At 38.7% G+C, this 27,659-nt stretch overlaps 1 protein-coding gene across 7 annotated transcripts in view; it reads left to right on the top strand.

Annotated features, from left to right (window-relative positions):
• ARHGAP24 (Rho GTPase activating protein 24) overlaps positions 1 to 23,527 on the top strand; it is a 757,722-nt gene extending 734,195 nt beyond the window's left edge. For all 7 annotated transcript variants that reach the window (XM_059375189.1, XM_059375179.1, XM_059375226.1 and 4 more), the window contains 3 exons: positions 5,110 to 5,231; positions 17,462 to 18,539; positions 21,813 to 23,527. In XM_059375189.1, the coding sequence (XP_059231172.1) occupies positions 5,110 to 5,231; positions 17,462 to 18,539; positions 21,813 to 22,056 (1,444 nt within the window). In that variant the 3' untranslated portion in view covers positions 22,057 to 23,527. The remainder of the gene's footprint in view (positions 1 to 5,109; positions 5,232 to 17,461; positions 18,540 to 21,812) is intronic.
• The last annotated feature ends 4,132 nt before the right edge of the window (positions 23,528 to 27,659 follow it).

The raw sequence follows: 27,659 nt of genomic DNA on the forward strand, positions 1-27,659 counted from the left end.
CATACTATGAGCAACTCTATGCCAACAAATTCAACAATCTGGAAGAAATGGATACATTTCTAGAGACATATAAACTACCACAACTGAAGCAGGAAGAAATAGAAAGCCTGAACAGACCCATAACCAGTAAGGAGATTGAAACAGTCATTAAAAATCTCCAAACAAACAAAAGCCCAGGGCCAGACGGCTTCCCAGGGAAATTCTACCAAATATTTAAAGAAGAATTAATTTCTATTATCCTGAAACTCTTCCAAAGAATAGAAATGGAAGGAAAACTTCCAAACTCATTTTATGAGGCCAGCATCACCTTGATCCCAAAACCAGACAAGGATCCCATCAAAAAAGAGAATTACAGAGCAATATCCTTAATGAATACAGATGCGAAAATTCTCACCAAAATACTGGCCAATAGGATCCAACAGTACATTAAAAGGATTATTCAACACGACCAAGTGGGATTTATTCCAGGGCTGCAAGGTTGGTTCAACATCCGCAAATCAATCAATGTGATACAGTACATTAACAAAAGAAAGAATAAGAACCATATGATACTCTCAATAGATGCTGAAAAAGCATTTGACAAAGTGCAGCATCCCTTCCTGATTAAAACTCTTGAAAGTGTAGGGATAGAGGGCACATACCTCAATATTATCAAAGCCATCTATGAAAAACCCACTGCAAATAACATTCTCAATGGAGAAAAACTGAAAGCTTTTCTGCTTAGGTCAGGAACAAGGCAAGGATGTCCGTTATCACCACTGCTGTTCAACATAGTACTAGAAGTCCTAAACTCAGCAATCAGACAACAAAAAGAAATTAAAGGCATCGAAATCGGCAAAGAAGAAGTCAAACTATCACTCTTTGCAGATGATATGATACTATATGTGGAAAACCCAAAAGGCTCTACTCCAAAACTGCTAGAACTTGTACAGGAATTCAGTAATATAAATTCAGGATACAAAGTCAATGCACAGAAATCAGGTGCATTTCTTTACACTAACAGCAAGACAGAAGAAAGAGAAATTAAGGAGAGAGTCCCATTTACAATTGCACCAAAAACCATAAGATACCTAGGAATAAATGTAACCAAAGAGGCAAAGAATCTATACTGAGAAAACTATAAAGTACTCATGAAAGAAATTAGGAAGACACAAAGAAATGGAAAAATGTTCCATGCTCATGGATTGGAAGAACAAATATTGTGAATATGTCTATTCTACCTAAAGCAATCTACACATTTAATGCAATCCCTATCAAAATCCTATGCATTTTTTCAAAGAAATAGAACAAACAATCCTAAAATTTATATGGAACCAGAAAAGACCTCGAATAGCCAAAGGAATATTGAAAAAGAAAGCCAAAGTTTGTGGCATCACAATTCCAGACTTCAAGCTCTATTACAAAGCTGTCATCATCAAGACAGCATGGTACTGGCACAAAAACAGACCCATAGATCAATGGAACAGAATAGAGAGCCCAGAAATAGACCCTCAACTCTATGGTCAACTAATTTTTGACAAAGCAGGAAGGAATGTCCAATGGAAAAAAGACAGCCTCTTCAACAAATGGTGATTGGAAAATTGGGCAGCCACATGCAGAAAAATGAAATTGGACTATCTCCTTACACCATACACGAAAATAGACTCAAAATGGATGAAGGACCTCAATGTGAGAAAGGAATCCATCAAAATCCTTGAGGAGAACACAGGCAGCAACCTCTTCATCCTCAACCGCAGCAACTACTTCCTAGGAACATCGCCAAAGACAACAGAAGCAAGGACAAAAATGAACTATTGGGATTTCATCAAGATCAAAAGCTTTTACACAGCAAAGGAAACAGTCAACAAAACCAAAAGACAACTGACAGAATGGGAGAAGATATTTGTAAATGACATATCACATAAAGGGATAGTATCCAAAATCTATAAAGAGCTTAGCAAACTCAACACTCAAAGAACAAATAAGCCAATCAAGAAATGGGCAGAGGACAGGAATAGACATTTCTGCAAAGAAGACATCCAGATGGCCAAAAGATACATGAAAAAGTGCTCCACATCACTGGGCATCAGGGAAATACAAATCAAAACCACAATGAGATACCACCTCACACCAGTCAGAATGGCCAAAATTAGCAAGTCAAGAAATGACAGATGCTGACGAGGATGTGGAGAGAGGGAAACCCTCCTACACTGTTGGTGGGAATGCAAGCTGGTGCAACCACTCTGGAAAACCGTGTGGAGGTTCCTCAAAAAACTGAAAATAGAGCTACCCTATGACCCAGCAATTGCACTACTGTGTATATATCCTAAAGATACAAACATGGTGCTCCGAAGGGGCACGTCCACCCAAATGTTTATAGCAGCAATGTCCACAATAGCCAAATTATGGAAAGAACCTAGATGTCCATCAACAGATGAATGGATGTAGAAGATGTGGCATGGAATACTATGCAGCCATCAAAAGAAATGAAATCTTGCCATTTCCGATGACGTGGATGGAACTAGAGGGTATTATGCTTGGCGAAATAAGTCAATTGGAAAAAGACAAGTATCATATGATTTCCCTGATATGAAGAAGTGGATATGCAATGTGTGGGGGGGTTGGGAGTAGGAAAAAAAAAATTTAAGAAGGTGGGATTGGGAGGGAGACAAACCATAAAAGACTCAATCTCAAAAAACAGACTGAGGGTTGCTGGGGGGAGAGGGGACGGGAGAGAGTGGTAGGGATATGGACATTGGAGAGGGTATGTGCTATGATGACTGCTGTGAAATGTGTAAACCTGGTGATTAACAGACCTGTACCCCTGGGGGTAAAAATACATTATAGGTTTATTAAAAAAAATAAATTTAATAAAAAAACAAAACAAAACTTAAAAAATTAAGACACCAAGTATTTACAATTGAAAAATTAAATTAAAAAAAAGAGATGATGGTTGGCACTACAAGTCATTGTAAGGTACCTTAAAGGAAAGCCTCTCAGCTTATTTTTAAATAATTCAGATTTTTAATTCAGTATAGTGTTATCATTTACATATACTTTTTGTGTCATGATTAGGTAAACATTTGGCAGACTGGGAACTATGCAATTTAAGACTAATGCCTGACACTGTGGACCTCACATCAATTGTAACTGATTAGGAATTCCAGAATCTCCTACTATAACTTTTTCTGGTGATGGTAGGAAGCAAATATGAGCTTAGGTTTCAAAATTTAGAAAAAGGAAAGAAATCATCTCACTGATAACATAGACTCATTAACACCTCGGGATTCTGTCCCAAGATTTTGAACTAATTCAGGCTGCTGTGGTGAATGAGAAAGGAGGACATCCTCTTTAAGTAAAAAGGAAAAGGCTCTTCCTTGAGAACTATATTACCCGTCTTTATCTCCATAGTAGGAGAACTTCACTTCTCTTGAAACATTTTTTTTTAAAGATTTTATTTATTTATTTGACAGAGAGAGAGAGATCACAAGTAGGCTGAGAGGCAGGCAGAGGGGGTGGGGGAGCAGGCTCCCTGCTTAGCAGAGAGCCCAATGTGGGGCTCAATCCCAGGGTCCTGAGATCATGACCTGAGCCGAAGGCAGAGGCTTAACCCACTGAGCCACTCAGGCGCCCCTCTTGAAACATTTAAGCAGCTAAAAGTCTTTTTTTGTTTCAGCTAAAAGTCTTAATCAAATAAGAAATTACACTGGTGTGAGTTTTTCCTTTCAGTTTTACACTAGCTTAGCCTATCTAACAATAATGAATACGTGAAGCAGGTGCCTTTCTTCACAGTCATAGGGGAGTGGTCGAGAGCACAGACTCTAGAGTCAGACACTCTGGGTTCAAATCTCAGCTCTGCCACCTATTACTTGTACATCCTCAGAGAATATTCTTAGCCACCGTGGTGCCTCATGTGTCTCATCTGTAAAATGGAGATAATCATAGTATCTACCTCACAGAGTTGCTTTGAGAATTGAGTAAGTTAGTGCAATGTTTGACACCTAAAATATATTATTTTAAATAATAATTAAGTTCTCTTATTTTGCTTAGCATAATGCAGTCTAGTTTCATCCATGTTGTTGCAAATGGTAAGATTTCATTCTTTTTGATGGCTGAGTAATATTCCAGGTCACACACACACACACACATCTTCTTTCCCCATTCTATGTTAAGTGAAATAAATCAGAGAAAGATAAGTAATCATGTATGGAATTTAAGAAACCAAACAGATGAACATAGGGGAAAGGGGAATAAAGAGAGAGAGAGAAAGAAGCAAACCATAAGAGACTCTTAACCATAGAGAACAAACTGAGCGTTGATGGAAGGGAGATGGGTGGGGGATGGGCTAAATAGGTGATGGGTATTAAGGAAGGCACTTATTTTGATGAGCACCGGGTATTAAAGTAATTGATTAATCAGTAAATCCTACTCACGTATTAACTAGAATTCAAATAAAATTTTGAAATAATAAATAAGTAAATAAAACCAAATTTTAAAAAATGAGTTATTTTTAAATGTTTCTTCACTTCCTCTTTGTTTCATCAGTACAATTAGTAAACCATGAAATCTAGAAATGAAGAGAGGGTGGGGAATGAAAAAAGGCTGAAAGACTACAAAAACAATCCTTATTACTAAAATCATTTGAGGAAAGTCTAATTCACACCCCTTAATCTTTAGCACCTAATAAGTTGAAAAAAAATGTGCTTATAATTTTTCCTATCTGTAGAATTAAAGTTTTAATTTAAACCATGTTTGATCTCATTTTTTAATAGACTATAAATTTGAAGCTCACAAATTACTCAATAAAGAGGATTGATTTTTCCTCTCTGAAATACAGGACTGTACAGATGATCTTTTTTATACTTCTCAAATTGAATACACATATAAATTGAATGTTTTATATAAGGATTGGAAGAAAATCCATATTCTTGAATCTCTTGTCCATATTAGCATTATCCATATACACCTGTTTCTGTGATTGAAAGAGGAAACTAAGCCAGGCCAGAGATGATATTTGAATGATTCCTCAAGTTTGATCCTTTATCATTTGTAATATATTTTCCCCACATTTGACTGAGAGATGTTTGAATTTCTAAATAATTTTGTCTTCATAATTGTATTTGAACACAGGTTCTTGGATGAAGTACAGTCTTATTCTGGAGTGAACAAAATGAGTGTGCAGAACTTGGCCACTGTCTTTGGCCCTAATATCCTGCGTCCCAAAGTGGAAGATCCTTTGACTATCATGGAGGGTAAGTAAATGATTACCTTAAATCCTCATCAAGAGAACAGTCACTGTCTTTTGTTTGTTTGTTTTGTTTTTTTCTAAACTTTACTTATTTATAGTCTCTATACCCAATGTGGAGCTCAAACTCACAACCCAAGATCAAGAGTCATATGCTATGCGACTAAGCCAGCCAAGCACTCCCAGTCAACTCTCTTTTGGTTGGTCTGAACCTTTTCTCTTCTAAGGAAACTAGAGAAATAAGTAACTCTATGGTAACTCCGTTTACTTTTTTTCCCATTTATTTATTTATTTTTTTAATTAACATATAATGTATTATTAGCCCCAGGGGTACAAGTCTGTGAATCGTCAGGCTTACACACTTCACAGCACTCACCATAGCACATACTCTCCCCAATGTCCATAACCCAACTCCCCTCTCCATACCCCCCTCCCCCCAGAAACCCTCAGTTTGTTTTGTGATATTAAGAGTCTCTTATGGTTTGTCTCCCACCCAATCCCATCTTGTTTCATCTTTTCCTTCCCTACCCAACAAACCTCCCACATTGCCTCTCAAATTCCTCAAATCAAGGAGATCATATGATAGTTGTATTTCTCTGATTGACTTATTTTGCTAAGCATAATATCCTCTAGTTCCATCCACGTTGTTGCAAATGGCAAGATTTCATTTCTTTTGATGGCTGCAGTATTCCATTGTATATATAGACCACATCTTCTATATCCATTCATCTGTCGATGAACATCTAGGTTCTTTCAATAGTTTGGCTATTGTGGACATTGCTGCTATAAACATTCGGGTGGACGTGCCCCTTCAGATCACTACATTTGTATCTTTAGGGTAAATACCCAATGGTGCAATTGCTAGGTCATAGGGTAGCTCTATTTTCAACTTTTTGAGGAAAACCATGCTGTTTTCCAGAGTGGCTGCACCATCTTGCATTCCCACCAACAATGTAAGAGGGTTCCCCTTTCTCTGCATCCTCACCAGCATCTGTCCTTTCTTGACTTGTTAATTTTGGCCATTCTGACTAGTGTGAGGTGGTATCTCATTGTGGTTTTGATTTGTATTTCCTTGATGCCAAGTGATGTGGAGGACTTTTTCATGTGTCTGTTAGCCATCTGGATGTCTTCTTTGCAGAAATGTCTATTCCTGTCCTCTGCCCATTTCTTGATTGGATTATTTGTTCTTTGGGTGTTGAGTTTGATAAGTTCTTCATAGATTTTGGATACTAGCTCTTTATCTGGTAAGTCATTTGCAAATATCTTCTCCCATTCTGTCAGTTGTCTTTTGGTTTTGTTGACTGTTTCCTTTGCTGTGCAAAAGTTTTTGATCTTGATGGAGTCCCAATAGTTTATTTTTGCCCTTGCTTCCCTTGCCTTTGGCAATGTTTCTAGGAAGAAGTTGCTGCGGTTGAGGTTGAAGAGGTTGCTGCCTGTGTTCTCCTCAAGGATTTTGATGGATTCCTTTCTCACACTGAGGTCTTTCATCTGTTTGGAGTCTATTTTTGTGTGTGGTGTAAGGAAATGTTCCAGTTTCATTGTTCTGCATGTGGCTGTCCAAGTTTCCCAACACCCATTTGTTGAAGAGACTGTCTTTTTCCCATTGGACATTCTTTCCTGCTTTGTTGAAGATTAGTTGACCATATAGTTGAGGGTCTATTTCTGGGCTCTCTATTCTGTTCCATTGATCTATGGGTCTGTTTTTGTGCCAGTACCATGCTGTCTTGATGATGACAGCTTTGTAATAGAGCTTGAAGTCTGGAATTGTGATGCCACCAACGTTGGCTTTCTTTTTCAATATTCCTTTGGCTATTCGAGGTCTTTTCTGGTTCCATATAAATTTTAGGATTGTTTGTTCTATTTGAAAAAATGCATAGGATTTTGATAGGGATTGCATTAAATGTGTAGATTGCTTTAGGTAGAATAGACATATTCCATTGATCTATGTGTCTGTTTCTATGGCAGTACCATACTGTCTTGATGATGGCAGCTTTGTAATAGAGCTTAAACTCTGGAATTGTGATGCCACCAACTTTGGCTTTCTTTTTCAACATTCCTCTGGTTTTTAAGGTGTTTTCTGGTTCCATATAAATTTTAGGATTATTTGTTCCATTTCTTTGAAAAACATTGATGCTATTTTGATAGTAATTGCTTTAAACATATAGATTGCTTTATGTAGCATAGACATTTTCACAATATTTGTTCTTCCAATCCATGAGCATGGAACATTTTTCTATTTCTTTGTGTCCTCCTCAATTTCTTTCATGAGTGCTTTATAGTTTTCTGAGTACAGACTCTTTGCCTCTTTGATTAGGTTTATTCCTAGGTATCATATGGTTTTTGGTGCAATTGTAAATGGGACTGACTCCTTAATTTCTCTTTCTTCTGTCTTGTTTTAGTGTAAAGAAATGCACCCGATTTCTGTGCATTGATTTTATATCCTGACACTTTACTGAATTCCTGTACAAGTTCTAGCCGATTCGGAGTAGAGTCTTTGGGTTTTCCAAATATAGTATCATATCATCTGCAAAGAGTGATAGTTTGACTTCTTCTTTGCCGATTTGGATGCCTTTAATTTCTTTTTATTGTCTGATTGCTGAGGCTAGGACTTCTAGTACTATGTTGAATAGCAGTGATGAAAATGGACATCCCTGCCATGTTCCTGACCCTAGCAGAAAAGCTCTCAGTTTTTCCCCATTGGGAATGACATTCACTGTGGGTTGTTCATAGATGGTTTTGATGATACTGAGGTGTCATTACACTTTGTCCTTACACTTTGAAGAGTTTTGATCAAGAAATGGTGCTGTACTTTTTAAAATGCTTTTTCAGCATCTATTGATAGTATTATATGTTCTTGTTCTTGTTCTTTTTTTTCTTATTCTTTCTTTTATTAATGTATTGTATCACATTGATTGATTTGTGGATGTTGAACCAACCTTGCAGCCCTGGAATAAATCCCACTTGGTCATGGTAAATAATCCTTTTAATGTACTGTTGAATCCTATTGGCTAGTAGTATTTTGGTGAGAATGTAACTTCATTTATTGACTCCAGTTCTTCAAGGGAAAAATCTCCTCTTTGGGAGTTGGGCATTTTTTTTTTTTAGTTTATTACACATAATAATTTACTAAAAGATTCCTCAGTAGCCTTATAAGAACAAATCAGCTGTGAAGTATTATGCAGGAATTAGAAAAATCTAGTTCACAAATCTAGCCTCATACAATTTTCAGAAAATTCATTAAGTAACTATTTAAAAATTTTTTCATATGTAAAACTTTATTCAAAAATTTTAAATGAGTTAATGTGTGTAAAGTACCTAGTATACTGTCAGGTACATAAAAAGCCATCCTAACTACCATTATGGCAGAGGAACTCCAAATGATATTTAAAACATTCTAGCCAGTACATATTAAGTTTATATATTGTTATTAACTTTGGGTTTTTTTGACTGATTTCAAGAAATAGAAAAGGATGGTCTTCTGTAAGATAATGCTGCTTATTAAACTGTGGTTTGAAATATGAATTGTTTTCTAGATGATAAAATGCTTCAAATTATTTTCCACAAGGAACTTCTATTTCTTTTTGTTTCCAGCAGGACTTACTGCTTGAATACCTTTCCTATCTATGGCCATTAGTAGTATTGCTGTTTTCTAAAAACTGGACTAACTGAACATTTAAGAATTTAATAAGGAAGAGGGAAGAAGAAAGAATGAGTAATTCATTTTTACTCTGAGCTTATTTAGAACAAAATATACTCCTGATACTGTTCCTTTCTTGAAAATTCTAAGATTTTCATTCTTCTATGTCTTTTTTTTTTAAGATTTTATTTATTTATTTGACAGAGAGAGATAACAAGTAGGCAGAGAGGCAGGCAGAGAGAGAGGAGGAAGCAGGCTCGCTGCTGAGCCAGGGAGCCCGATGTGGAGCTTAATCCCGGGACCCTGGGATCATGACCTGAGCCGAAGACAGAGGCTTTAATCCACTGAGCCACCCAGGCACCTCTCCTCTATGTCTTATGAGACAGAAGGAAAGCAAAAGTGTTTGCTTGCATCAACTCAGCTTCATTTCCTTGTCAGATATTTAGGGCAATATCAACTGAACACCAGATTTGGGGCAGTAAATTAGTTGGTCCAGAAAACTTAATTTCTTTTGGAAGAGTTTAGCAGACATTAGACGAATAAAATGTGAAGCTATAAGAAGCTTACAGGTCCTTTAGTGTATGGTTTTCTAAAACTTTTTAAAATATAAAATAGAATGTATATGGGGGTGCCTGGGTGGCTCAGTTGGCTAAGCATCTGCCTTCAGCTCGGGTCTTGATCCCAGGGGCCTGATATGGAGCCCTGAATTGGGCTCCCTGCTCAGTGGGAAGCCTGCTTCTCCCTCTCCCACTCTCCTTGCTTGTGTTCCCTCTCTCGCTGTCTCTCTCTCTCTGTCAAATAAATAAAATATTTTTTTAAAATTTGAATGCATATGATAATGAAAACCACCAATAATGCACATACATACACATCGTAATGAAGTTATATAAGACAAATACTCTAGAAATCCCCACCCAGGTCAAGAAATATAACTTTTTTAAGCATCCCAAAGTCCTTTTCTGTGTCCTATTACTCCATCTTACTCCCACACTTACTTATAACTCTATTTTACTATATAAACATTTGTATCAATCACTTCCTTGTATTTCTTGATAGTTTTAACAACCAAATAGATTTCTTAGGCATTATATTTAACCTTTGATCTTATTTTATTTGATATTTTTTAATGTCTTTGGCCCTAATATCCTGACTTCAGGAACATATAAAAAGGATAATGAACCAAAACCAGTGGGTTTTAATCCCAGGAAGGCCAACTTGGATAGCTATTTAAAAATCAATGTAATTCACCATATTAACAGACAAATTTTTTTTAATCCTCTCCTTGGATATAAAAAAGGTATTTTACAAAATCTAACACCACTCATGGTAAAGGCTGTCAGCAAATTAGAAATAAAAGGAACTTAACAAAGGTCACCTGTAAAAAAAAAAAAATTAGTTATAATATTGCACTTAATGGTGAAAGATGGACTGCTTTCCCCCCTAAGATTGAGCATAAGGTAAGATAGCCTACTTCCAGCACTTCGACTGTACCAGAAATCCTAGCTAGGACAAGAAAGTGTTAAGAAGGAATTAAAGACACACAAATTAGGAAGTTGTAAACCTCTGTTTATTCACAGACAAGATGATAACTCATGTAGGAAATGCTAGGAAATCTACAGGGAAAGTTATTATAATTAATAAGTGAACTTACCAAGGTCATATGAGACAATGTCAATTTATAAAAATTCATTTTATTTCTATGCAATAACATTGATGGCAATTGAAATAAAAATATAATTTTAGAGCAACACTTATAAATATCAAAAATTAGGGATAAGTTTAAGAAAATATGCACAAGACATATATCCTGAAGACTACTAAACATGTATTTAAAAAACTATATAAATGGGGAAATATACTATGTTCATCAATTAGAATAGTCAAAATCAATAAGCTATTCATTTTCCTAAAGTTTACCTATAGTCTCAACATAATTCTCAAAAATATCAGGGAAAAAATTTATTGGTAGAAATTGACAATCTGCTTGTAAACCTTACACAGAAATAAAAATTATCCAGAATAGTCAAAACAATTTGAAAGGGAAAAAGAAAGTTGAAATATACTACTTGATTTAAGACTTAACTATAATGCTACAAATAATCAAGGTAGTGTGGTAACAACATAAAGATGGTCATATAGATCAATGTAATAGAACAGAGTCAAGAAATAGACCTACACATGTCATTATTTGTTTTTGACATATGTGCCAAGTTAGTTCAGTGGGAAAGGGATAGTCATTTCAACAAATGATCCTGGAAAATTTCGTATCTGTTTTAAGAAATCCTCTATCCTTACTTCTCATAACACAGAAAATTAACTTGAAATGGACCATAGACCTAAATGTAAGAGCTAAAAGCATAAAACTTAGGGAGGAAGATATAGGAGAAAAAACCTTATGGCTTTGCGTTAGTCAAAGACTTACTAAGACACAAAAATCTCTAACCATAAAAAAAAATTGAGAATTTGGGCTTTATCAAAATTAAAACTTTTGCTCTTCAAAAGATATCCTTAAGAGAACAAAAAGGCAAGCCATAGAAATGAGGAATATAATGTGAATCAAATATCTGATTAAAGAATTTATTTTAAAGGTATATAAATAACTCACACAAATAATAGGACAGTGAAGCCAGGTGGCGGGAGGGGAATGAGTGAAAGATCTGAATTAGACATTTCATCAGAGATAAAGAAATAGCAAATAACACATAGAAAGATGCTCAGTATTTTTAGTCATTACAGGAATGCAAATTTAAGCTATAATGAGCTACCACTACACATCCTCTACAAAGTATAAAATTAAGACTTAAAATACTAGGCTTGGCTGGTAGAAATACAAAATGTTAGAGCTATTTTGCAAAGTTGGGTAGCTTCTTAAAAACTTAAAAACTTAACTTTTAACTTAACTTAAAAACTTAACTATTTATTAGCCATAAGACCCAACAGAGAGCAGTGTGCTAAGTATTTAGCCCCATATAAAGAAAATACATGTTCACCCAAAACTCTAGTCAAATGTTCATATCAACTTTATTTCATAATAGCTCCAACCTGAAATCAGACCAGTTGTCCATCAATCAGTGACATGATAAACAATTTTTGGAATATTCATAAAATGGAATACTACCCAGCAATGAAAATAATGAACTGTTGTTACATCCAACAATATGGATAAATCTCAAAAGTATTACACTCAGTGAATAATGCCTAGACACAAAAGACTTCATACTGTATAATTCCATTTATATGAAATTCTAGAAAAAGAAAAACTGTAGTGTTAGAAAGCAGATCAGTGATTACCATGGTTCGAAGGTGGGGATAGGGAATTGGCTACAAACAGGCACAAGGGAATTGCCTATTTCATGATTAGATGGTGTTTCCAGGACTGTCGTTTGTCAAAATTCATTATATAACTTACAGACATCTGTACATGTACAGAATGACACATGTATAAGGTTAGGCATTGCAAAAACGCAAATTGGAACTACATTTCGTAGATGGCTGTCGTATATACCTGATAATGTACGTATTTTTAAGTCCTAGGTACCTTTAAAGGAAAGTTGAATTCTTATCCAATTCTTGTGAAGAAGTGCCTATAAAGTGGTATTTAAATTCAACCTTTATAAATGTATACAGGTGAGGGGAAGTTCAGGATCCACATAGCACACTGGGACCCCCGAATCTGCTTGGACTCTTCAGAATGGGCTGGTGATCATAACCCTCTGACCTCATTATTTGGGCTTCAGGCTTTTCATTAGCAGCCCAAGGAAGAGAATGACAGAGAGGAGGAAATAAAAAGTAAAAAAAAAAAAAAAAAAAAAAAAAAGAGTATATAGTGACACATACTTCATCATTACTAAGCTAGTCTGTCCGAAAAAGATATAAAAATTGAAAGAAAATCCCTTTGCAAGAACTATTGCCATTGATTATTCTGGATACTAGATGAAAGCAAAGCCTCCCAAGGTAGAAGAAAGAGATTTCTAGATCACTAGGGCCCTGACAGTCACTCTATAATTATGGCAGGTAACTTGTCATGACTGTTCACAGACTTGTCATGGAGATCTTGGGAATGTCACTCTTCAATTAATTAAATGCCCTGCATAGTTCACAGCTCTGGTGAGAAGCACTGATGTTTCAGATGCTAATATTCTAGTGATGGGAGGAAGCTCCGTCTTCCCAAAGTACTAGACAGAGGCATATATAATCGAGGCGGCTAATATTTGAAAGTGTATCTGTCATATGAGCAAATAATGCAATAGGACTAAGTACACAAGTCTTCAAACAGTGCATAAACGACAGTGTTGACAGCCGTTTTAACTATACTAAAATCTTTTCATCAGATTCACTCCTACATGCACAGAAAATAGGATGACAGATTCAGAGGTGGCTAAAAAAGGAAAGATGGATATATAATACCATTCATCTTTTGAGTCCTTTTTCTTCCACAACTCTGATTCAATACATAGATGTCTTTTATTTAGTTTCTTACTTAGAACAACTCCAAGCTTACTTGTTGCTGCTACAGCTTAAATTCCAACAGCTGAAACATCTAGAGTGAGGGCATGCTCTGGAGTAAGAAGACAAAGTATGACATTTCACCCTGGTCATTTATCATCTCAGTGGCCTTGAGCAAACAGCTGAACCTCTCTGAACCTCAATTTTCTCTTCTGAAAAATTTTAAGTCCTATCTCACAGCCTTTTGAGAAACTTAATTTAAAAGATGTAAGTGAGACATCTCCACCTAAATCACTGTTTCTCAAACTCCAACATACATAGGAACCACCTGGAGATCTTGTTAATGTGCAAGTTCCCCGATTGAGAAGGTCTTCAGTGGGTCCTGCAAGTCTGAAGCTCCCAGGTGATATTAGAATCTGAACCAGACCCTTCCCTCTCCACCTGGAGAATTTTATTTCCTCCTGCTGCCCCAGACAAACCTGTCTTCCCTCACTGGGGAGGGAGATGGGTGCTGCTGCTGAGAAGGGGACAGGTTGGATTACTGCTGATGTCATCTGGGAGCTGGTTAGAAATGTACAATCTCATGCCCCACCCAAAACATTTTAACAGAATCTCCAGGTAATTTGAATGAACACTAATGTTTGAGCAACATTGACCCAGAATCAGACCTGGCACGTTGAAGATTTGGGATCTAAATGTACTGTTAGGTTTTGGATTATCACAGAAGTGTGCAGGATATAATAGATTTAACACATTTTTTCATATTCAAAATTTGATTTTTGAATTACATTCAGAGTCAGATTTTGCCAACACGTTGCTTTAAGCTAAAGAGTGTCCTCACCCCAGCCAGATCAGGCCTCTGCTCTCTGACAGCTAGACAGTTAGTAGCTGTTTTCAGTAGGAATCTGCATTGTCAAAGCCCTTGTCATAGTTTTCCCCACCAAATCTCAATTTAAGTATTTTGTATAGAAAGTACACTTATTAACTGGAATTTAAATTGTTTTGCTGTGTCTATTTACTGGAGACTATTCCTAAGAGCAGCATCATATAAACCCAGTTAACACATCAAATTAGTGTATTTCAAGTCAAAGCAAAGATGATTGATGTCTCCATTAGCCTATACTGTTTATTGTGGGTACATGAGTAAATGAATACTTAAGGAGTTTCTTGGGTTATTGAGGGGGAAGGGACTCCAAGTTAGGAAACTACTTGAGAAGCCTACTTAATGGTGATAGCCAGTTTTAAGGGATAGGAGCTCAGCTTGGAAGGCAGTGAGGAATATGTGAAAATATTCTTGAGATTTCAGCTAGTATTCCATAAAACCTGAGAAGTCCATTGATTTTTTTTTAATGAATTACTGCTTTTAATAATGGATTAACTTTTTTTATCCTTTATTGTCTTGAGTTATTTTTGCTGTCTGAAATTTATACTCATTTCTAATTCATCCTTTACAGTGCATAGTGAAGATACAAGAATCAAATAGAAACCATGGTATTTTCTTTCATCTGTGTAAGAGAATTATCTTCTTCCTCATAGGACTTTTCATCATTTAAAATGTCCTGCCTAATGCTTTGTTGTTTCTTGCAGAGCAGGTTTGGTAGTAACAGATTCTCTCAGTTTTTGTTTATCTAGCAATGTCTTTATTTCCCCTCCATTTTGAAGCATAGGTTTGTTGGACATAGAATTCTTGCTTGACAGTCTTTTAGTATTTTGAATATCTTATCGCATTACCTTCTGGCAATGAGAAATCAGCTGTTAATCTTACTAAGGATCCCTTGTACATGAGTTGTTTCTCTGTTCCTTTCAAGAGTCCTTCTATGTTTTTGGTTTAAGACAGCTGGACTACAGTGGGTCTAGGTTTCTTCCTCATAGGACTTTTCATCATTTAAAATGTCCTGCCTAATGCTTTGTTGTTGACATCTATCTAGCATGGAATTTGGTGATCCTTTTGGATATACAGATCATGTTTTTCATCAAACTGGGACATTTTCATATTTCTTTAAATATTCTTTCTCTTATGGGACTCTCCTTCTGGAACTACCATTAGGCATATGCTGGCATACTTTATGGTGTCCCACAGGTCTGTGAGGCTGTTTATTTTTCTTCCTTTATTTTCCTTTATGTTTTTTGGACTGGATAACGTCAGTTGACCTATTTTCAGGTATAACATTCTTTCTTCCGCCTGCTCGTATCTGCTGTTGTTTCCCTCTACTGATTTTTTTTTCATTTCAGTTTTTATACTTTTCAACTCCAGCATATCTATTTGGTTCATTTTTTATACTTTCTGTCTCTTTATTGATAATAAATAAATTGGTGAAACATTATTCTCATTTCCATCTCATCTCTTTAGACATCTTTCGTCTGGTCCTTTAGACATGGTTTCCTTTAGTTATTAGAACACATTTAAAACAGCTGATTTAAAGTCTTTGTCTAGTGAGTACACTGTCTGGGCATCCTCAGAATTTTTTTATTTTTCCCCTGAGTATGGGCTATAAAGTCTTTACTCTTTACATGTCTCAAAATTTTCATTGAAAAGACATTTTTAATAATATAATAATGTGAGAACTTTGGATATCAGGTACTCCCCTTCCTTAGGTTTGTTGTTGTTTGCCTAGCGATTTTTCTGGACTAATTCTGTAAAGTGTATATTCTTTGCCATATGTGGCCACTGATGTCTATGCTTGGTTTGCTTGGCTGTCAACTGATTATTGGCAAAGATTTCCTTAAATTGCCTAGACCAATAGTCCCCACCCCCTTTTATTAACCATAGGGCAAAAATGTATGCAAACCTTGACAGTCAGGTAGTTCATAATTCTGCAGTAGCCTTCAGTTTCTGCTCATGCAGAGCCTCAAGATTAGCCAGAGGGCAGAGACTAGGGACTTTCAATTCTTTCCTGAGCATACAAACAGCTGTAGACATGCACATAACCCTAAAGATGCATGTAGTCTTCTAAACTCCCAGGAATAGAGCCAAGCTTTTCAACCCCCACCCCCCACCCCATGGAAGTCACATTCCTCAGATTCCTTTTAAACTTGTGGTTAGCCTGTTGTCTGTCCCAACTGTCTTCCACTGCTTCTGGCAGCCATGATGTTAAACGAAAGAGCCCTCATTATTTTTGACAAATGCCCCTGAGAAAAATGCTCTTCACGCTGGTCAGATTCCTGGTCAGATCAAATAAAGACATGCATTGTGAGGGGGGGGTCTTCAAGGGAACCACAAACAGGTCAAGCAGTGACAGTACTCTGGGAATGGAGTTTGGAATTCCAACTCTGTTTTGTCCATTGCAGTGGCTGCCAATCTGCTGGTTCCCACTGTGACTGTGGGATACTAGCTTTCAAAGCTCCTGCAAAGCTGGGAAGAAGAGGATGGGGACAAAGTTAAAACCCCACAGAACTTGCTGTTTCTTACTGAGCCACCATTTTTCTTGAGTAAAAATTCTCGACTGTAACAAGCCTTTAATTAATTTCCAGGTCCCTATAAATGTTGATTCAGGATACTTTTGTTAGTTGCTTTTACAGAAAAGAGGATTTTGGAGATCCTTATTACACCATTCTGGCTGATGTCACTTAAAATGCCTTGAAACTTTTGAATAGTGAACAAAAGTCGCATGGAACTTATCTTGCTACCTTAGAAAGACAGAACCCATATTCACCAGAGATCATATAGGGTTCCACTAAGAAATGCCACTAAAATATCTTGGTGGTTTGAGGCAACTGTCAGATGAGAGATCACATTGACCTCCTCCTAAGGAAGATTTCTCATAAATAAATCTCAAACTTGCAGGAAATGGTGTCTAATGATTAAAAGCCTATTCTCTGGAACTAGCTAGCTCTGATTTGAAGTCCTAATTCTGCTGCTTAATAGCTTTGTGACCTTCATCAAGTTACTTAACATTTACAATACAATGATAATAACCACCTATTCGGAGATTTGTCTTAAAACCCAACTAACAAAAATAAAGTGCTTGGTGTGGTTTGTGGCAAACGTAAATGCTCAAGAACTTTTGGTTTCTATTGCTATTATCATCATTAAGAATATAGCTTAGCACTACTGATAATAATGCTGATTATGGTTGTGGTTCTTTAAGAGTCACTTTCGAAGTGGGAAATAAAACTATTTCACTCGTATTACTGTGTTTCCTATGTGATTCTAGGCACTGTGGTGGTCCAGCAGTTGATGTCCGTGATGATTGGCAAGCACGACCGCCTTTTCCCCAAAGAGGCAGAACCACAAAGCAAACCCCAAGATGGAGTGAGTAACAATAACAATGAAATTCAGAAGAAAGCCACCATGGGTCAGCTACAGAACAAGGAGAACAATAATACCAAGGACAGTCCTGGTAGGCGGTGCTCTTGGGACAAGTCTGAGTCTCCTCAGAGAAGCGGCATGGATAACGGGTCCCCCACAGCTGTACCGGGTAGTAAAACCAACAGCCCGAGGAACAGCGTTCACAAGCTGGATGTGTCTAGGAGCCCCCCTCTCATGGTCAAAAAGAATCCTGCCTTCAATAAGGGCAGTGGGATAGTCACCAACGGATCCTTCAGCAGCAGTAATGTGGAAGGTCTGGAGAAAACCCAGACCACTCCCAATGGGAGCTTACAGGCCAGAAGGACCTCTTCCCTGAAGGGGTCTGGTACCAAAATGGGCACCCACAGTGTCCAGAACGGTACCGTGCGAATGGGCATTTTGAACCCCGACACACTTGGGAACCCCATGAACGGTCGCAGTATGAGCTGGCTGCCCAATGGCTATGTGACCCTGAGGGATAACAAGCAGAAAGAGCAAGCGGGAGAGTCGGGCCAGCACAACAGGCTCTCCACCTATGACAATGTACATCAGCAGTTCTCCATGATGAACCTGGATGACAAGCAGAGCGTCGACAGTGCCACCTGGTCCACCTCCTCCTGCGAAATCTCCCTCCCTGAGAATTCCAACTCCTGTCGCTCCTCCACCACCACCTGCCCAGAGCAAGACTTTTACGGGGCTAATTTTGAGGACCCTGTTTTGGATGGGCCCCCGCAGGACGACCTCTCCCACCCTGGAGACTATGAAAACAAGAGTGACCGGAGGAGTGTGGGAGGTCGAAGTAGTCGTGCCACCAGCAGCAGTGACAATAGTGAGACATTCGTGGGCAACACCACCAGCAACCACAGCGCACTGCACAGTTTAGTGTCCAGCCTGAAGCAGGAGATGACCAAACAGAAGATAGAGTATGAGTCCAGGATAAAGAGGTGAGGAAAATCTGGAGCGCCTAGCTGCCAGAAAGGCTGCAACCACCTCCTCCCACAGGGATGGGTTGACCTGGGAGGTTAAACAAGCTGGTTCCAGAGCCAGAGACCCGAGTTCAAGTCCAGGCTTCCCCACTTGTAAGCTGTGGGATTTGGGGAGACTTCTCTGTGAGCTTTCAGGTTCTTACTGTGAAAAACTGGAAATATGAGTAATTTTTTACCTTAAAAGCGTATGAGAAATCACCAAGCATTGTCCCTGGCACAGAATAGTGTCTCCATCATTCTATCGTCTGTTATTAAATGTGTAGGTTTGTGTTAAGGGCTGGAAAGAGAGCCCGGGATCAATGGGAAGTAAGGAGCCTGTTTTCACTGATAGGCAGAGGGTAAGATGAGGATAAAGATAAGGTGTCGAAGGAAACATCTCTCTTTTTTATTATTTTAATCGTTGGATGTTGAGAGAGGGTCCGCTGCCCGCCGGGCTCAGTGCCAGGCCTCGAGGAGTCAGCGGTGAATAAAATAGACAAAAACTCAGCCCTCATGGAACCCGCTTCCATTCCACCGCAGAGACAGATCAAGAAGTAAAGTAGATCAGATGCTAAGTGGAAGACTAACACGGCAGAGGGGTCTGAAGCTTTGGTGAGGTGTAAGGTCACGTGCAGAGCCTTCCAGGTAGTCAAAGAGGAAGCCGTGCGGATCCCGGGAGAGAAGAGCAAGTGGAAATAACAGGAGATGGGCTGGGCTGGGGGCTCAGAGGGGGAACAGGTCCCAGCGGCGAAGAACCTTGGGGATTATTTTCAGTCTGGTTTTTGTTCTGAGATTAGGATCCATGGATGTTTTTGAGAAGAGCAATGACGTAAAGTGTGTTCATATGCACAAGGGAAATTGTAGGCTAAATGAGGAGCAAAAGCTATGATTTCTAAGGAAGTGATGATGCGAACTCCTAATTTATATCAGTTTGCATCTCCTCACAAGACGGCCAAGGTAGGAGTGTGCCTAGCAACTTCTCCAGGAAAGCAGCCGCAGCAGGATAAGGGGTGTTTGCCAAGGGTCCTTTGTTCACAGCGCCCCCAACTGTCATGTGTTCTGTGGACTTGAGAGGTGGGAATGGAGAATGGAGCCCAGGGCTCACAAACAGCACCTTGGGCCCGAAACCAGAATGTCCTCCCTGACATGTTCACCATGGTTATGGATATTCTAAAACCGATGGTCTTCATGAACTCCCCTCAGCTTAGTGTAGGTGAAGAGGGCATTTCACTCTCAAGTAGAAGGCTCAAGGCTTAGTTCAGCATGAAGCCGCCCTCTGTGGTCTCCACCCCCGTTTCAGACTATGCAACTTGGTGGCCCTCCTCCTTCATGGGTGTTCCAGGGTCCTCCTAGGAGTGGGCCTCAGTCTTTGTCCTGCTTCAGAAGCTCCATGTCACCAGATGCCATACGCTGCTGCTTTATACATAAAGTTGGCTTCCGTGCATTTTAATATGTCTCCCATCCATTAATCAGTTATCAGATAGGCCAAAAGTTACAGATTTCCAAGAACTTTGGCAAAGTAAATATAAACTGAATTACCACTTACACATTAAGTTGAAAAATGACTTTCTTAGAAAGTAGTTTTTGTAAACCTTGCTGAACAGAAACTTGGTTTGAATTTTTCTATATAATGCCAAGTGACAGGAGGTTTACGGAAGAAGAAAAATGCTGTCAGCTAATAAGGTGACTCTCATTTCTGAGTGTCGTTTTTGGAATCACTGGCTACCAGAGCTCTGAATTTCTGCCAGTACGTGACAATAACTTAGCGCTTAGCACTGGGAAGCAATAGACAGCACTTTAAACTTGTATTAATAGAGGGAAAAAAGCTATTCTGAATGGTTGCCGATATACACATTCATTTGTGAGAACACTGGTGGCCTGTTTGTGTTCTGTGATCTATGGTGCACTTCAGAGACTTTGAGAAAATAATGGAACTTCCCAGTAGAATGTCATCTCAGTGAGCCCTCTTCCTGTAGCATTCTTACCCTCCTGACAGCCAGAGGGAAAGGCCCATAGCAGAGTGGGGCAGACGAGCTGCCATAGGCCCAAGGCACAGAAATGGAAGAGTTAACCGTTCTAATTAATTTGTGATCGTTCCTATTTGCAGTCATACATTTCTCTTTCAATTTCTTTTAAACTCCATCCCATAAATACTGAAGTTAGACAAATTCATAGATATATGATATAGAGGATTGTAGATAGATAGATAGATAATACTTTATTTTGTTTAGTTATCACTGATATGTGTTGTTTAGCTTTTAAACATATTTGTTTGATGTTCTTTTACCCCCCAAATTAGTTCCTAACCTTACTGTATTGTGGTAGGAGAAATTTGTTTATATTATCAATTATTTGGTCTGGTAAAAACTATTCTGTTTTTACTGGTTTGGGATTCCATATATGACTAATAGATCAAGTCTGTTGGTCAAGTTGTTCCAACCTTTTACATTTCTTCTAATTTCTATCAGATCTGTAATTTCTGAGAAAGGAAAATCTCATATTATTATAGATTTATCAATTTCTCCTTATGATTTTATTATATTTTATATTGAATAATGTGAGGCTAGACTACTTGGTGAATAAAAGTTCAGGATTGTTCATATCTCTCTGTGAATTGGTCCTTTTATCATTAAGTCATGGTCATCTTTAATTGTAATAACGCTTTTTGCTGAAAATCTATTTCTTCTGATACTAATATTGCTATGCCACTTTTATTTTGATTAGTAACTTCCTGGCAGAAAAGACTTGAGCTATCCAGCCATGACATTCTCACTATCGTTATTTTTCCTTTGCCCAAAAACAAATACGATGTTCTCTTTTCTCTTCCAACTTTATCAGATTTTCTCTTTTCTTTTAGTAAAGCCAGCTTCACCTGAAATGACTGCAGGAAGCCCTGTGGTTGGGGTTTCCTCCTGCATCTGCCATTCTGTGCTCCCTGATAATCAGTCTGCGGCTTCTCTGTGCTCACATTCATTTATTCACAATCAAATGACAACTAAGTGCTTCCAAGCGAGGTCTTGGGGTCTTCTTGTTGAAATGATAGTAAATCATCCCAGCAGATAGAATCAACGAATGAACGAATAAGTAAAAATACATCTTTTAAATCATTAGACCTTACTTTACTGATTTGAAAGGGTCCATTACCATTTCCTAAGCCTTGTAGAGATAGAGTTCAGAAAATATCTGCATGCCCATCACATTTCAAGTGAATGACATCACTTTATCCTTTGTTCTTTCCCTCACCTTCTCTAGCTTAGAGCAGCGAAACTTGACTTTGGAAACAGAGATGATGAGCCTCCACGATGAACTGGATCAAGAAAGGAAGAAGTTCACAATGATAGAAATCAAAATGCGAAACGCCGAGCGAGCAAAAGAAGATGCCGAGAAAAGAAATGACATGCTTCAGAAAGAAATGGAGCAGTTTTTCTCCACGTTTGGGGAGCTGACAGTGGAACCCAGGAGAACCGAGAGAGGAAACACAATATGGATCCAGTGAGCCTGCTTCCTCCCGCTGTCTCCGATGGACGTGGCGGGGGGCTCCGGGATGCTGGTGGGAACATTCTGTGGGATCGGGTGGCTGGTCCCCTGCTGTACAGTGCTCTAACTGGTGAAGGAATATCATTTACAGACATTACCCATCCATATCTGCAATGTGTACCAAAGTTATATCATGCCCCATAATGCTACTGGTCAAGTGTTACAACTGGATATGTGTATAGAGAGTAGTTTTAAAAAGTAAACTAAAAATGGGAAGCATATCTCAAGAATTATTTTATTGCAAGTCTTGTATTTAAAATGTTAAATCAATATGTTGTTGCAATTTAGCTTGCTTTCAAGCTTCACCCTTGCACTTAACATAAGCTATTTTTGGCATTGTGTTATCATCAGCTTATTTTATAGATCAATATTTTTATTTCCCCTCTTGCTGAGGAAATGAAGATGAGCAGATATATAAATATATATAAATATATATCAGATGAGTTATTAAAGTCAAAAGAATATTTCGTGGCTGTGCTGTTTGTGCCAGTAGACCCCGCCATGACCAAAAGAGAAATGTAAATAGTTTTATAAAATACAGTAGAATCACCAGGAGCCTTTGGTTTGCTCTTTAAATTCCTCTCCTGACACTGCTCAGTTTTCTTAGGGAGGTGTCTTGACACAGAGAATTTTGGATTTTGTGGGAAAAAAATAAAAGGCCCCATCTCAAGGCTTATTGTCTGCGTCTCCCTGGTCAGTCCCACAGATGAATGTCTCCTGTGCGGAATGCACTTTAGAGGGAGCAGATGGTAAAAGCATTTAATGAGTCACACCATGAACTACTCTGACCTTCCGGACTGAGTCTCGGTAACGGCTACATGGTTTCCAGAACAGTTCTTCACGCCATTTGGAGGTTGGGAAACAATGCTCGCAACTCGTTGCCACAGGAACCCCTCCTATCCACTCAGACCTTGCCTCCACCCCCCAGCAAACACACTGCAGTGCAGGCAGTGAGATGGTGTGACCGTGACCCTCTCAGTTGAACGGCTAGCATGCGATCCGTACAGGGACGTTTCTGTCACTCAGGCCTACTGTTCTTTTGTCACCCGGGATTCTGTCTGCAGGACTGCTGGGAAAGGCAGGGGATGGAGTGGATAGCCCAGGAGGAGAAGGAGACGAGTTAGGAAGAAGCCAACCATTTTGCTTCTAATTTTTACAATTTTGTTCTTCCCAGTTGAAAACATACTTGTTCACAACAATTTTAAGATGTGAATGTTTTGAGGTCCAATTTTGACAAGTGTATGCACATGAGTAATGGTGACCGTCTGTAGGAGCCCAAGGCTCTCTGGAGGTAGAGTTTGGAAAGAACAACTCTTCACGCTCCAGTAAGGCAATGACTTTGGGAAGCCAGGCAAGGAACTATTTCTCACACTAGATCGAAAAGTCACAAAAGGCATAACTGGAAATAAAGACTGCTTGAGTTTATAGAACTGTGTTGTTAGAAGGCTCTATGTCTGTGTGTGCTTATTTATTTTCAAATGGAAGCTAAGTCTTTAGAGCATCCATCCTCATCACCAATTACTTTCGTGTATATCCTTCCACCAAGCAAACTTCTGTGGTCCCTGGGTTTTAACCACTTTCTATAATACTGCTGCCTCTTCACCTTTAGTTTCCTGTTCTTCCACTTTTGGATTCTTTAACCAGATACTTCCACCTGGATATCACATAGAAAAGTTAAACTCAAAATGTACCCTGTTGATCTCAATGGGGCTCTCTTATATACATTTTCATCTCTTCCCAGGCCCTGTCCTAGCGAATGAAAACCGTGGACTCCTCCAGGGAGCTGAAGGATGCAATAGTAAAAATCAGAGGCCGTGCAGTTACCCAGCCTACCTTCAGATTCTCCACAAATTGCTCTGACTGAGACTTCTAAACCTCACTTTTTGCAGTGTAGACTGGGAATAACAACAATACTCCTCTCACGGACTTGTTACGTGGTTTTGGTGAGGGAGATGGTGTGCAAGCTGAGCACAGCACCTACTGGACAGAGAGGATGCCCTAAGCGTTCTTCCTCATTTTTCTCTCCACTCTTCTCCACTCTTGAATTCACTCACCAAGTACCATCCAGTCCACTCAGCCTTGCCTTTTGGGTCTACTCTCTTTGGTCAGTTCCTCCTTGTCTTTGATGAAAGCCTCTCTCCTTTTGCAGGATGCCCCTTCTAGGCCGCCCATCCTACCACACATGGCCTTGCTACCTACTATCATGTAGACTCTTACTTACCCACAGGGTGTGCGCTTCCCACGGTGTAGAAGGCTGTGACCTGCTTTTTTTTTTCTTTGTAGCTCTTACCACTTCCCCCACCCCTACCATGCCCCTCATGCCTCTGGAACTTTCCACCTTCTATTGTCATGTCCATCTTCACTACCTTCCTTCTACCTGTCACAGTCCTACCATTTTTTTTTTTTTTTTTAAAGAGCCGGATCAAATGTTAGTTCCCCTATAAAGCTTCTAGGATCTCAACTCAGAATTAGTTACCTTGCCCTCCTAATTTGCATATATCTCTTTTAGTCTTTTCCATACCTGATTATTTTCTTCACCAATAAGAGACATTTTAGGAAACACCATGGTAGAATGGAAATAGCAGGAAACAGAGATCCAAAAAGACCTACATATGCATCTCATCAACATGCCTTAGGCAAGATGCACAGCAATGAATTACAAGTCACTTAACCTTTCTGAGCCTCAGTTTTTTCATCAGTAAAGTGGAGGTAATAACGCTTACCAAATAGTGACATTGTGATACTTAAAGGTGGTATGTAACGTGACTATCCCAGTGACTGCCAGTTAGCCCTATTGATAGCTCTATTAATAAATGGAGCTTCCTTACCTAAGAGAGTAGAATTGTATCTGACTGATCTTAAACTCTTCCATCTCCGCTCTTTATTCCATAGAGTGCCAGCATGGAGAGTTAGCTGTAAATCCGGTCTTTGATTTATGAGGGATGCTGCTAATTTTAATTACCAATCTCAGTGGTGATGACCTTCAATCGCTGTGTACCATGAATAGCTTGTCCATCTGAGTTTCTATTAGTTCTTCCATTAATTCAGCTAAATGCCCAGAAAATATCAACTACAAATTGACAGAAAAATAAAATGGAAATAAGTATGTAGTATCAAGAGTTCATTTGCTACATCCTGTATAGACCTCTTTTAAACTAATTAGACTAGAATGATTCTTAAATTATGAGCTCAGGAGAAAGGATTGGCTCCTAAGCGTTGAGGCTATAATGTTGGTTTCTCTAGCTGAACCATATAGCTGGGTATCCTTCAGAGAACACTTAAAACAGAATTGTGCATGACAGTAGGCCCACTGACATCTCTACTTTTTAAAATATTGTTTCTATATGTCATTTTATTATGAAATGACTAAAAAATTGAAGAGAAACTTCAATAATCTCATTCCTATTTATTTATTCACAAGCTAAGCCCTAAATTGAAAACAAACAAACAAACAAACAAAGAGTAATTTCCAGATAGGATCGTTGAAATCATTGATATAATTGATAATTGATATAATTATCTCTCCTTGGAAATCTAGGAGAATTTAAAGACTGTGACCTCAGCCATACACCTCAGTATTCCTTTCATTGCAGAATGATTTCTTGCTTAGAGTAACATCACAGAAAATGATAGGCATAAAGCTTTTGAAATCAGAGACCTGCCTGGATTTCAAATCTTAGTTCTATGACTTTGTAGCTATAAGAATTTAAGAAAAGTTACATTATGTTGGTACACCTCAATTCTTTTTTCTGAAAAGTAAGATTTTTTTTTTGAGAAATGACTAAATAAATTGACTCACACAGTATATATTGATATATTGTAAGTGTTCAATAAATGGTAGCTGTTATCCCTCAAATTCTTTCTACTGAAAGAGTGTTCTAGCTTCTAGAAAATAGAGTCTGGCCTCAAGAATTTGGCTCACCAGCAGAGGATATAATTTTGTCCCAGGGAGACTAAATTTGCCTTTGCTTGGATAATCTGCCAGAGATTTGATGGCAAGGAAGAGGTAACCCAAGGCATACTTTCTACCAGAGATCATACAGTTGCCTCCACAATCTGAGAATAATGCCCCAAGGACCACCTTGGGGTGGTCCTGCATCAACTCTGTGTGGACACTGAAGAATGTGTTTGGTTTTAAAGGTATCAGGTAAGAGACAATGAAAGTCTCAGAATATGATGAATGAATGTGCCTAGACTCACATCTGCATCACCATTAGTGAATATTGCTTGAAGGCCACCACACCAGCCCTAGGCTTGCTGTCTGGGATACCTCATTTCTAAATAACTACCCCATAAGATAGCGTTTTGTGAAAAGGGTTCAAGATCACAAAAATGAGGAGGGGAAAAGCAATGCAGAGCCATGACCGTGATGTGAGTCCTAAAGAATAAGTAGGAAGTTTTCAGAGAGCTTAGCAGTTTGGGGCAGGGGCTTCCCTAGTCCATGGAAAAGCATGTGCCTAAGCACTTTCAGGGCTTAGGGTGATCTTTGGGGTGGTCTGTGGTGATCTTTTAAGACCTGGGGTGGTATTGGCCATAAAGACTCACTCACACACCACCAGGAGACCTGAAAACACTTAACACCCAGGCGGCTTCCATTCTTTTATTCAAATAAAGCATCCAGAGCCAGACACCTTCTGCCTTGTTGGAACTCACAAACCACAGAAAAAGAGTGTGGCCTTGTAGCTCCCAAAGGCCTATTTTGTTATTCTCTTTATAGTCTTTTTTAATTGCACAGGTGGAGAATGAGTTGACTGCCCCACTTAAGGGCTCCTTGCTGCAAAGCTATGTGGAAAATGAACAACTCCCCGAGCACTGGAAACCTACCAAACCTACTGTAGACGTTTGAGTAGAAAGTCTAGCAGACATAAAGTGTGTTTTTTAATGCACCATTTGGGGCTTGGGGCCAGGACTGAGTATACTCATTTATGGACCATGTGTAGTTGCCACATTTCTGATCCCTGGAGGGCTAAGCCCAGGTGAGACCAACCCATTTAGGGAAGGTTACCTTTCTCAAGTAGAAAGTACTGAATCATTTGAATAAGGAGTTAAATTGGCCCTCAGCCAATGACCTTCTTAGGTCATTCCCTTACCACCATCACTCCAACAATTTTTAGAAACCCCCAAAGAGTTGACAATTTAACTCCTTATTCAAATGAGCCCCAAATGGTACATTAAAAAACACATTTGACACCTGACTTTGATAATGGCTATCATCCCCTCATGTCATTGCTTCCCTCCTTGACCAGCTCAGCTTCTATGGTTCCTCATTATAATTATTCTTTTCCTTGTTCTCAAATCCCTTCATATTTTCTTCCACCACTGTACTCATATGGTAAGGAAAAACACCCAGCCCAACTCTGGCTAAATCCAATTTCTTCTTATTCCTAACCTGAACCTGAGAAACTAAATATGGCTGGATAGCAAAAGAGCACCATGTTGAGTTGTTCCATCTTCTATCTATATAAATATAGTTCACATGGCTCTCATCATTGTCTAGTATCTTAACTTCCTACTTTTTAAGGTCAGTGTCACACTTCTCAAGCCTCTGTAAGCTCTTTCCCT

This window comes from Mustela nigripes, chromosome 1 (assembly GCF_022355385.1).
Source record: "Mustela nigripes isolate SB6536 chromosome 1, MUSNIG.SB6536, whole genome shotgun sequence".
Classification (NCBI taxonomy): Eukaryota; Metazoa; Chordata; class Mammalia; order Carnivora; family Mustelidae; genus Mustela; species Mustela nigripes.